This window comes from Mirounga leonina, unplaced genomic scaffold (assembly GCF_011800145.1).
Source record: "Mirounga leonina isolate KUSES-001 unplaced genomic scaffold, KU_Mleo_1.0 Mir_200, whole genome shotgun sequence".
NCBI classification, from domain to species: Eukaryota; Metazoa; Chordata; class Mammalia; order Carnivora; family Phocidae; genus Mirounga; species Mirounga leonina.
In genome coordinates, this window is record NW_023270503.1 from 24,290,736 (window position 1) to 24,302,458 (window position 11,723).

Genomic DNA, 11,723 nt, shown 5'->3' on the forward strand with positions numbered 1-11,723 from the left:
TAGTGGAGACTAATCAAAAAATCATTTTGTCAAAAGTAAAAAGCACCTCAGTTCCAATATTAATACATTTGTGAGTTCATGCCAAACATGACTTTTTAAAATTAACTTACGTGGGAATAAGATTTCAGGTCAAAACTGACTACTCAATTTAATCCCTGTTGTACTTACAAGGTCTAAAACAGTTCCTATTTTAAAGATGCTAATTGAGTTCCCACACACTTTTTTTTTTTTTTTTTAAGATTTTATTTATTTATTTGACAGAGAGAGACACAGGGAGAGAGGGAACACAAGCAGGGGGAGTGGGAGAGGGAGAAGCAAGCTTCCCGTGGAGCAGGGAGCCCAATGCGGGCCTTGATCCCAGGACCCTGGGATTATGACCTGAGCTGAAGGCAGACACTTAATGACTGAGTCACCCAGGCGCCCTGAGTTCCCATACATTCTATATAATGTTTCTTTTTAACATATTCTTACTCTGTAACTAACTTGGTCATCTAGATTCTAACCTCCACATTCCATCTCATAAGGCAAATATTTTTCTCTCAATTACAAGTAAGATTCATTATCCCAATTTTAATTTATTGTCCAAAAGGGAAAAAAAAAAAACTTTTAAGGAAACCACATATTAAGTAAGCCACCTTGATGAACCAATCTTTCGTGTTCAAAGCACTTATTTTAAAAATAACTCTTTAGCTTGGAGCGCCTGGGTGGCGCAGTCGATTGGGCGACTGGCTCTTGATTTCAGCTCGGGTTGTGATTTTGGGGTGGTGGGATCAAGCCCTACATCAGGCTCTGCGGTCAGCACAGAGTCTACTTGGGATTCTCTCTGCCCCTCCCACTCACGCTCTCTCTCTCTCAAATAAATAAATCAATCTTAAAAAAAAAAAACCTCTTCAGTTTTATATGCATGGTATTATATTCATTTTATATTTATGAAAATATAATCTGCCTAAGGTTACAAAATATGTTAATGTTTGAAGTAGAATTAGAATGTGGCATTTCCTTTATCTCATAGTACAGATTATTAAAATATTTCCCATGAAGGGCGCCTGGGTGGCTCAGTCGTTAAGCATCTGCCTTCGGCTCAGGTCATGATCCCAGAGTCCTGAGATTGAGCCCTGCATCGGGCTCTCTGCTCCGCAGGAAGCCTGCTTCTCCCTCTCCCACTCCCCCTGCTTGTGTTTCCTCTCTCGCTGTGTCTCTCTCTGTCAAATAAATAAATAAAATCTTTAAAAAAATTTTAAAAAAATTAAAATATTTCCCATGAACATCTAAAAATGTTTCCTATTTCTAAAGTAACAAACACTGATATCTTAATCTGAAAATGTATATATCACCACACACACATCATACACACAGGGAGACAGCAAAATCAGCTCTTACCTTCATCTCCCTCTGGTGCATATGAAGCTGTAATAATGTCAATATCAGCACAATTCATCACAATCTGATTGGTTGCCTGCCTCACCTAGGGGGAAAAGAAAAACCAGCAGTGTCAGAAATAGCCAAGATTAATAACATGTACATCTTCATCTTGGCCTAATGTGTGTCACCAGGAATTTTTTTAAACCCAGACATCACTAAAACCTAGACTGAGTATTTATACATCAATGGTAAAAATAAATTAGTTTTAAGTAATCTAAGGCAATTCACATTTTTCAAATTATGCTAAGAGCAACAATAAACACTTAAGTATTTTACAGAATTTAAATATCTGACCAATAAGCTAAATAAAAGCATTTTTTCCCACTTAAACTTTTATTTAAAACAATTAAAACTTTTCAAATTAAAAATTAATTAGGAGACACTTCTCGTATGCTACAATTAATTACGTATTTCAGCCCCATCATAAGATATGCTTTATCATCAAACCTATCATAAGACCTTCTTTAAGGATAGAGGAAGGAAAGTGATATCATAAACCATGTCAAAACTTTGTAAGACATTCTTTAAATTTTTTCTCTTACCAAAGTAACATTTTGGATATAAAAGACACTAATGACTCACCACCAAGATTAAATAAACTTTTTAAGATTTTGTCTTACTTGCCCAGATCCCCCCAAAATAAAATACAGATATAATGAAAGAAAGCCCATCCTCTCTTTCTCATTACATGGGGATAACCACTCTCCTAAGGCTAATGCAGCTCTTTCTCACATATGTATAGTTCTGCTACCTACATAAAGATCAGCAATGTTTTTAATTTTATACAAATAGTATCAAAGTGTATATAACCTTTGCATCTGCTTTTTTCATTTAACATTGTTTCTGAGATGGGTAAATGCAGACAGATGTAGATCTAATTTATTAATTTTAACTCCTACAGAATAGTATTCCATTCTATAAATAAACTAGTTATTTATCCATTTCCTTTCTAAAGGAAGTTAGATTATTTCCACTATTTTGTTATTTAAAATAGTACTATAATAAATATCTTGGTCCATGTCTTCCTATGCACATTTTTCTTTACCAAGAATGTCCCAATTATGCTCTAGAGTAGTTTCAATTAACACTCCCATGAGCAAAGAATAAAGAAATCCCATATTCATCATCCTCCAAAAAACTTAAAATTTTTTGACCATCTTATGGGTATTAAATGGTATTCTACCATTGCTTTAAATAGAATTTTCCTGATTACTAGTAACACTGATTAAGCATCTTCTCTTTTTACCTTCTTCTTTTTTTTTGCCATTGCTTTTTCTCTGTAAATTGTTCATTCATAACCCCTGCCCACTTTTCAATTTGGTTGTAGACTTGGTTTTATATACTTGTTGCATTTAAACAGAACCTCCCAAATTCATTTTCAGACCATTCATTTGAATGGTCTAAATTTAAAATAACAAAAATACTAGGGCTCCTGGGTGGCTCAGTCAGTTAGTGGTTTCAGCTCAGGTCTTATGGTTGTGAAATGGAGACCTGCTCCCTGCTCAAGGTGGAATGGGCTTCAGATATTTCTCTCTCTCCCTCCACTCTCCCTCCCTCTCGGCCCCTCCCTGTTGACACGCAAGAGCTCTCTCTTTCCCTCTCTCTCTCAAATAAATAAATAAATAAAATCTAAAAATGAAATGAAATAAAATAACAAAAGTACAGATGCCCTAAATCACAAATGTCTACAGAGGCCAGCCAAGCAGGTGAGGAGAGTAGGCCAGGTGAAGGCTATGCATAAAGGAAGGGGGAGGTAGCCATTTCTTGGAGCCAACCAATTATTGCTATACTGAAAAGCAGACTTAGTATTAACAGATCTTCCAATTACCAAAAAAAAAAAACAAGCCACAGGGCTCCTGGCTGACTCAGTTGGTAGTGCATGCAATTCTTGATCTCTGGGTCTGAGTTCGAGCCCCACACTGGACAGAGAGATTACTTAAAAAAAAAAAAAAAAAAAAAGCCACACATTTCAGATTTCATGTGTAATCTCCCAAATTGTAACTGATGGCAACTAATACAGAATCTGCAAAAACACTGTGCAGTCCAAACAAAACCCACACGTGGGTCAATAGGGCCTCAAGATCACTAACAGACCTCAGAACTAGGTAAGGACACAGGAGTAATATAATATCTGTACGAATAAGCTATACCAAAGAGTAATCATTTCATTAATAACCAATAAATAAACATGATTAATCTCAAACTAAAATTACCTGACCTAAATTACAGATAGTATGTTAGTAAGCCTGTAACAGACTGTCAAAATCACTAACACATGACATCAAACTATTTTGGCTCATTAAAAAAAAAAATCTTTTTCAGGGACTTGGCTAGGTCAGTTGGTAGAATGTGAGATTCTTGATCTTGGGGACATGAGTTCAAGCCCCACACTGGCTCAGTCAGTACAGCATGCAACTCTTGATCTTGGGATTGTGAGTTCCAGCCCCATGTTGGGTAAGAGATTACTTAAAAATAAAATCTTTAAATAAATAAATAAATAATTTTGTGAGTGGTAATATTCCTTCACACTGTTTATTTCATCAGGAACATTCCTAAGCAGCACTAAAACTTTTCTGTCCCAACTGGCCGTTTATAGCACTACATTTGAACGAACAAACAAACAAAAAATTTCCTTTGCCTATTTATAAATTCACTTTAAAAAAATTCAGCAACACAGAGAAATGAAGCACTTAATGAGGCGGGGGTGGACTGCAGGGAGGTGTTTCCAAAAAGTGAAATGAATAAAAACCTTCCAGAGTCTGAAGTTTGTGTCAACAGGATAGTAACAGTAGTTTAGTTACACATCTTCATCTTTAGCTAGGCAACCATATTTTCATCCATCAACATCTACAGTGAATTTAATGGTAGCCAAGCAGTTAATCTGCCAATGTCAAGATACCTGTACAACGCTACATATGCCAAATGACATTCACCTCACCACTATTGTAACATTCTGAGTGAAAGTGTTTGCATACTCTGGAAAGGCACAGTCTACAACATCCATTTACAAGTATATTCTAGCCTCCTGTGTTTAGGGAAAACCCACCTGTTTATACTACTGAATTAAGCTGCTTGTTGAATAGCTACTAATCTTTTTTTTTTCCCTCCAAGATGCTGCCATTTCTGGAAGGGTTCAAGGGAGGAACCAAAGGAAGAAAAATACTTATCTCAGTAATAGAATGCTACTCAAATTTTAAAAATCTGACACTATACTCTGCCTCATATTAGACATGCATTTTAAACAGGATATAAAGTGCTTGTTTTAGTCCTTAGTGTGTGATTCATTGTAATCAGTTAATAGATTTTGTTATTAAGACACACACAGAGGGGCATGTGGCTGCCTCAGCAACTCTTAGATTTCAGGGCTGTGAGTTGGCATAGAGTTTACTTAAAAAAAAAAAAAAAAAGACATACACAGAGACCAAGATTAAATGAGCTGTAATCATAAAGATGTTCCTCTGAATATCATCTAACAGCATTCACCTAACAGTTTATAAAGTGTCTATCAGAATGATAGAAAATGTAAAAACTATGTGCTATATTATTAGTACTCTGGATATCAGCATGGATTTAAGTGCTTCACTACCACACGGTAACATTGCTCTTTTTGATGTTTTTCCCACAATAGCACTGACCTGATGATTCAGTACACGATTTCTCACATATTAACATCATCATGTTAGTGATATGTTCCACCACCAAAAATACAGGTAATAATTCAAAGAAATGTCAGCATTAAGATCTTCACAGTATGCAAGCTTAAAATAGAAGCAAAATGTTAAAGTTGGCATAGATATTGTGTGGATAACAAGCTAATTTTCAACTTCTCCTTTTGATGCTATTAAAGAATGGAACAACAGTGTTTCCTTCCCTTGTTTCAAACCCAGGGTTAAGTCTTCTTGGAGCCCCATACAAACTGTACTTCAACTGAACCAAACACTAAGTAATGGCTCCACTGAAGAGGCAGCTTGACCACTTGTAACAATTTTACAATGGAAGTTTCCTATGAGTTAGGAAGGCAGAAAGGAGATTTTTTTTTTTCCCTGAATGAGTCTTTATTATGATCACTCAGGAATACATCTTACAGGTACTGTAAGACCCAAGAGGCTTTTCTCTGATTGCCAGAGCCCTCAGATTTTAGTAAAAGGAAATCTCCAGTGTGACAACTCCAAATGTCAGTCAATCTGAACCTGAGTCATTTTGCCTTACAAGCAATTTCATCGTTAAAATTTTGTAATAATCATTGCCTTTGTGGAATAGGGCTGTAATTTCTAGAGACAGTAAGGAGCAAATAATTAGTAAACACAAACTGAGCCAAGTTTTCTAACAAAAGAGACATTGAAAAGAGCAAGTTGCAGAAAGTCAAACGTAGTACCACTAATGTAAAAATTTTAAACATACAGAACATTGTTTGTGGCTACTTACATATGCAATAAAACTTTAAAACTATATATAGGAATAATACCTACCTAGAGAGAAGTTACCTCTGGGAGTGGGGGGTGGAAAGAGATGGAAATGGACTTTAGTGGTATCTGTGACATTTTATTTCCCAAAAAACATCAGGCACAGTCTGAAGGAAATGGGGGAAAACGTTAATATCCGCTAAATCTGTGTGGTGGGTTACTTGTCTGTATTTCTAAAATATTTCCTAATTTAAAGTAAAATTTTAAAGTGATTACAAGTGGCCAAACAAACTAAGAGCTACATACTTAAATGATGTTCAAAATTGAATCTCCAAGATCTGGAGAACTAATCTCAGTTAACAACAAAAGAGCTATCAGAAGACTCAGTCCTTTCCCACTGACCCACATACAGATTAGAATAAGATCTACCTTACAATAAGAACAGGCTCGTTTATGTAGCAAAGTTCAGAGAAGTTTCATAGATAATTTACTATTCAAAATCACATCTGTCCAGGTTGTATTGGACAATATCAATTATCCAGAACCAGGAAGTAAAAAAAAAAAGAGCCTGTACAAAAGCCAGAATAGATGATACAAAGTCCATACAATAAAGCTCATTCCCTTCACTCAGAAGAGTCCATCAAGCCCTCACTTAGAAACTTCTTTTTAAGGTCACACAAGCTTTTTTCTGGTACTCAGACTTCTACAGATCAAGTTCAATAAGATAGAAGACGGGATAAATTGCACAATAGACAGCAACAAGGCACAGTAAGCAGCAAGAAGTAGTAACCTAACAGTAAGAAAACAAACAAAAAACTTTAAAGAACAGATATGAAACTAATAAATTATAGTGCATAGTTTTCGGTAATCTGTGGTTATAAGTATCAACGACAGATGTCCAAACTGATGTCCAGTATTTTAAAAAAGAAGAAAAGAAACAAGCCTAGATTATAAGGAACAAGCCTAGATTATAAGGAACTAGAATTTAAAAAAATAAATACATTTTTGGAATATTTCCATCCAAATCAGTAAATATTTTTTGAAGTCTAAGTGCCTCAAAGGGTAAGCTTCATTTATCTGGAAATTTCACTGCAAAATTCATTGCCAGATGACAGCAGATAAAGCTTAACATATGAAGGTTTCTCATATTGAGGTGTTTCTTCATACATACATTTCAAGAAACAATAGAAGATCTGAACAAGTTCAATTTCTTATCACCAATCTCTCAAATTTAATTTCTTAAGACCATTTAGTGATCTAGTACAATACTGCACAAATTATTAATTTTATCACTTCTTTAAGTAATAAAAAACCAACCAAAATGACTGCATAGAAAACATGAAAGGGGCACCTGGGTGGCTCATTCAGTTAAGTACCAACTCTTGCTTTCGGCTCAGGTTGTGATCTTGGGGTCATGGGATTGACCCCATGTGGGGCTACATGCTCAGTGTAGATGATCTGCTCAAGTTTCTCTCTCCCTCTCCCTCTAACCCCCCCCCCTGCACACTTACACTCCCCCCCCTCCAATAAACAAATAAATCTTTAAAAAAAAAAAAAAAAAGAAGAAGAAAATATGCAAGCTTTGGGCAGAAAATACCATAACACAGGGTTGACAATAACATCCATTTAAGTGCCAAGTTTTAGCCTGCCAAACTACTATATCTGTAACTCTCCTCTAAGTGCCAATTTAGTCATCACCAACATGAATATTTTGCTGGCAAAGGCCAGGGATTGTCTACTATATCCTGACTTCTGGCCTTGAAGGATGAAGTTAATTTCTTTGGCACAGGTTAAATATTTCCATAAGAGAAAGCCCGATTACTGTATAAACCACAATACCTTCATAACAAGGAACTGTAGCCACTCCCAAAAACATCTTACCTAACTTTTAATTAATTAGCCACAAAGCAAGAGAGTCAGAATTCAAAACAGCTACAAAATCCACTGCTCTCAAATATCCTGATGTAAAGGGGGTATAGGGGAGGGGTGACAATGTCTTATTTCTCTAGGCCCATGGTAACACTTTTGCAAAACCTGCTGACCCAGACCACACACTTATGTAAAAGACAACTACTTATAAAGTGCACACTGACTAATTTCTTCACCTTCCCCAGGAGTCCACACCCCAGACCAGGTTAAAAATCCACTAAGTTTCTAATATGTAACCTGTACAAATACTCTGGGCTTATCATAAAATTTTGCAACTAAAGCAACCAAGCAACTTGTATACTTTGTGTAATATGATTCCAACTCTTAGGAAACGGACCAATACCAGTTATAAATCTAGATTTCTAGAGATACAATCCTGTCCACATTTTTAGATTTCCACAATAAGATACCATCTGATGCCACAATTTAGACTTAACTGCTCCAATCCATGAATCTCAAAAACACGAATATATGCTTTTTACTATTAATGTTAACTTTTCACCCAACATGAACTCCTTTACTCTTCCAAAGATGGCAGTGGATACAATTAAAAAGTCCAATCATTCTTTAATAAAACCTGTTAGAGAGGCGCCTCGGTGGCTCAGTCGTTAAGCGTCTGCCTTCGGCTCAGGTCATGATCCCAGGGTGCTGGGATCGAGCCCCGCATCAGGCTCCCTGCTCGGCGGGAAGCCTGCTTCTCCCTCTCCCACTCCCCCTGCTTGTTTTCCCTCTCTAGCTGTGTCTCTCTCTGTCCAGTAAATAAATAAAATCTTTAAATAAATAAATAAATAAATAAAACCTGTTAGAATTTACTATCCTACCATCTTTCATTTGTGTTGCCACCTAGCCTAAAGAGAATTTCTGAAAACAACTGCTTTGAAAAGTTCCTGTTACTAAAAAAGATTTATTTCCTTATATCAAATTAACAATTCCTTGTTAATATCTAGTACGTTACCATGTGCTCCCTCAATGGCCCAAAGTAGCCTTCCATATATTTCTCATCACTTTGGAAAAACAAGGAGAAAAGGGGTAAGGAGAAGCACGTCACTGCATCTTGTTCTGTCCTAACACTTAAATAAAATCATCACTTCCTAATAATCACTTAAAAATCTTTATTGACAATTTTTTTTCTGAAAATTTTCCCTAAATAGATCTCTCTCAAAATTATGAACCGGTGACACCAACTAATGAGGTAAAGAAATAAATGATTTTTTTACATCTTAGTCTTTTCACTTAATGCGAACTCATTCATCATAGGTCCTTCTTCCCGAACGTTTGCCAAGTCACAAGACACACTACTGTTTACAGTCCCTCCCATCTGCCCTCTGCCAATATATATCAAACACTCTAGTCACTTGGCTTAAACAAACAGTCTCCCAAATAACCCTCTCAAATCCTAATTTAGATCGAAGATACACTCATTCTGATTCATATTCTTAATGGAAATTTTTTAAATCACTTGACTTTCCAAGGGGTAAATTTTGCCTTTTGATGCAGCCAGACCCTAGGGCCCTCCTGTTTTCACACAAGCACTCCATATATGACAGTATACTTTTTAATTCTACACTTTCAGACATATTTTCAATCTGAGTACTCAGCTTTCAAAGACAACTTCAAACTTTCAATTCATTCCAACACTATACATTTCTTTCATTTCACTGCTATATACACCCTGTTCTTTAAGGTTGAGGCCTACTGGTTTTTCCTGACTGCAGCAGAAAAAGAAATGAAACAGAATATACTTGCCATCATTCTCTTTAAAAATAACTACTAAATAGTTCCCATTTTTCATCACAGACTCCACATAATACATCATATACATGGTATGACACAAATGTCTATTGTTCGGGACCTTTGTAGGGCATCAGTACTACTACTCTCCAAAATCAAACAATACTTCAGATAATGTTGGGGGGGGAGCATGATTCACCAAAAACTGCAATGAAGAGTAATGGAATATTTTCAACAGTGGTACGCTAAAACTAGCAGCTTCTGGAGAGTACTGCTAAGTAACCATTGTTACTGCTAAGTAACAATAAATCCACCTGCCTCACAGGCTGCAAACCTAGGAAGATGGGAGGAAAAGCGGAGATGGGGTCCTCCTTCAGCTTCTCTAGAGGTTAGGAGAGAACAAAGTCACTGCTGCACTGTCACTTGAGGGGAAGGGGAAGGGGAAGGGGGAGGGGGCGGATCATCTTGGAAACCCAGCCCCTGGGCCGGAGCAGGCGGGGAGAACTCAGCAAGGCTGCCTGGGATTAGCATTCTCCTTCTCACTCTCTCCCCCCTTCTAGAATCTCCCCTCCTCGCTAACGCGCGGCGGCCGGAGTCCCAGATGACCGCCCCCTTCCAATGTGTCCTCCGTGGGGGCGTAGGGAGAACCAGAGAAAAGAACTGAGTCAGGAGGTTGAGACAGAGTGTGGACTCCGATGACCCCTCTGGCCTCCCCCAACAGCCTCCAGCCTCGCCCAGATCACTACCAAGCCCGGAAGGGCCGGAGGTCGGGGGGGGGGGGGGGGCCCCGGGCGGGGGGGCGCGCCCGGGGGGGGGGGGGGGGGGGGGGCGCTCGGGCAGGGCCCGCCAGCTCCCTCGGCGCTCCCCACAGCGCGGCCCGGGGCCCCAGCCCAGCAGGGCAGAGCACATCGGCCCGGGCGCCCCGCGGCCGCCCCAGAGGGGCGCGCCGGTCCCCGAGCCGGCCTCGCCAACCCCAGGCCCGCAGCGCCCAGGCCCGCCGGCCCGCCCGTCCTCCCGGCCGGGCCCCCAGCCCGGCCCGCGGCCTAACTGCTAGCCCCGCAGCTCGCCCCCGGCGCCCGAGGGTCGCCGTACCTGGGCGGCGGCCTCCAGCTTGCCCTCGAAGGTGAAGTCCAGCAAGTCGGGCTTGAGGCAAAGGCTGTAGTTGATGGGGGAGACATCGGCAGGCAGCCGCTCGAAGGGCCTCTTCTCCGGCATCGCGGCGAGGCCCAGGCTGTGGAGGCGGCGGCGGCGGCGAGAGGAGCGGCTGAGGAGGCGAAGGAGGAGGGGAGGAGGCGGAGGGCCGAGGAAGAGCAGGCGGCGAGCGAGGGAGGGGGCGGCGGCTGCCAGCCACATCCACCGAGCGCGGGCGACCGCCTGAGGAGAACGACCGGGGAGCCTTGGGGGGGGGGGGGGGGGGGGGGGGCCCCGGCGGGCGGGCTGGGGGGGGGGAGGGGGGCGGGGGGGGGGGCAGGAGAGGAGGGCCTGCGGGGAGGGAAGGAGGCGGTGGCGGCGGCAGCTGCGTGCGCGGCCCCGCCGGCCGTGCGCGCCCCCGCCGGAGCGCGCCCGCGCGCGCCGGGGCAGGGGGCGGAGCGGCGAGGGCGCGGCCGTCCGGCCGAAAGGGTGCGGGGTCGCGGGCGCGTGCTGGGGGTGGGAGGCGGCTCCCTGCGCTGCACCTGTCGGCGCCACTGGGGAGAGCCGACTCCTGGAGAGCCGGAAGGAGCCCAGAAGGGTTTGAGAAGCGCAGGGAAGGCGTGTGAGGAACCCCTCCCACCCCCAGCTGTATTTGGAAGTTGAAGCCTGTGCAATTGGCCGGTACAAGTCAGGGTAAAATGTTAAAACATCAATTCAGAGCAAAATCCCAAACTGGATTTTTAGCTCCAGATCAGCCGAGAGCCCTGACTGGAGGCTCTTTGGCAGTAATTATTCCTATTTTAAGTAGCAACTTCGAGAGATGGTTATGAAAAAATTTGTCAGAAAACCTTTAATAATCCAGGTTCCTTAAACCAATGCGATCTGGACTTTTGAGAGAGTGATTTCAGAAGTTAGGAAGATTTTTTCCATAATGTTTAAAATAAGGTATGTTTCACCTTTTCCCCGTTTCCTCTTTATTTCTGCTTTTTTTAAACTAAAAGACCCTTTACCAATTATGGCCTCTTTAAACTAGCTATGGTTCTGTCAGTTCGGCAGATATGTCACAAGTTGGGGTATATATATTTTAACATAAATGTATACGAATTA

General features: G+C 40.8%; 1 protein-coding gene across 1 annotated transcript in view; it reads right to left on the reverse strand.

Moving 5' to 3' along the window:
• Positions 1 to 10,961, reverse strand: part of NPEPPS (aminopeptidase puromycin sensitive) — a 94,599-nt gene extending 83,638 nt beyond the window's left edge. The window contains exons 1-2 of the mRNA XM_035026976.1: positions 10,578 to 10,961; positions 1,381 to 1,465 (exon numbers count right to left, since the gene is read on the reverse strand). Coding sequence (XP_034882867.1) covers positions 1,381 to 1,465; positions 10,578 to 10,838 — 346 coding nt within the window. The 5' untranslated portion in view covers positions 10,839 to 10,961. The remainder of the gene's footprint in view (positions 1 to 1,380; positions 1,466 to 10,577) is intronic.
• Between the last annotated feature and the right edge of the window lie 762 nt (positions 10,962 to 11,723).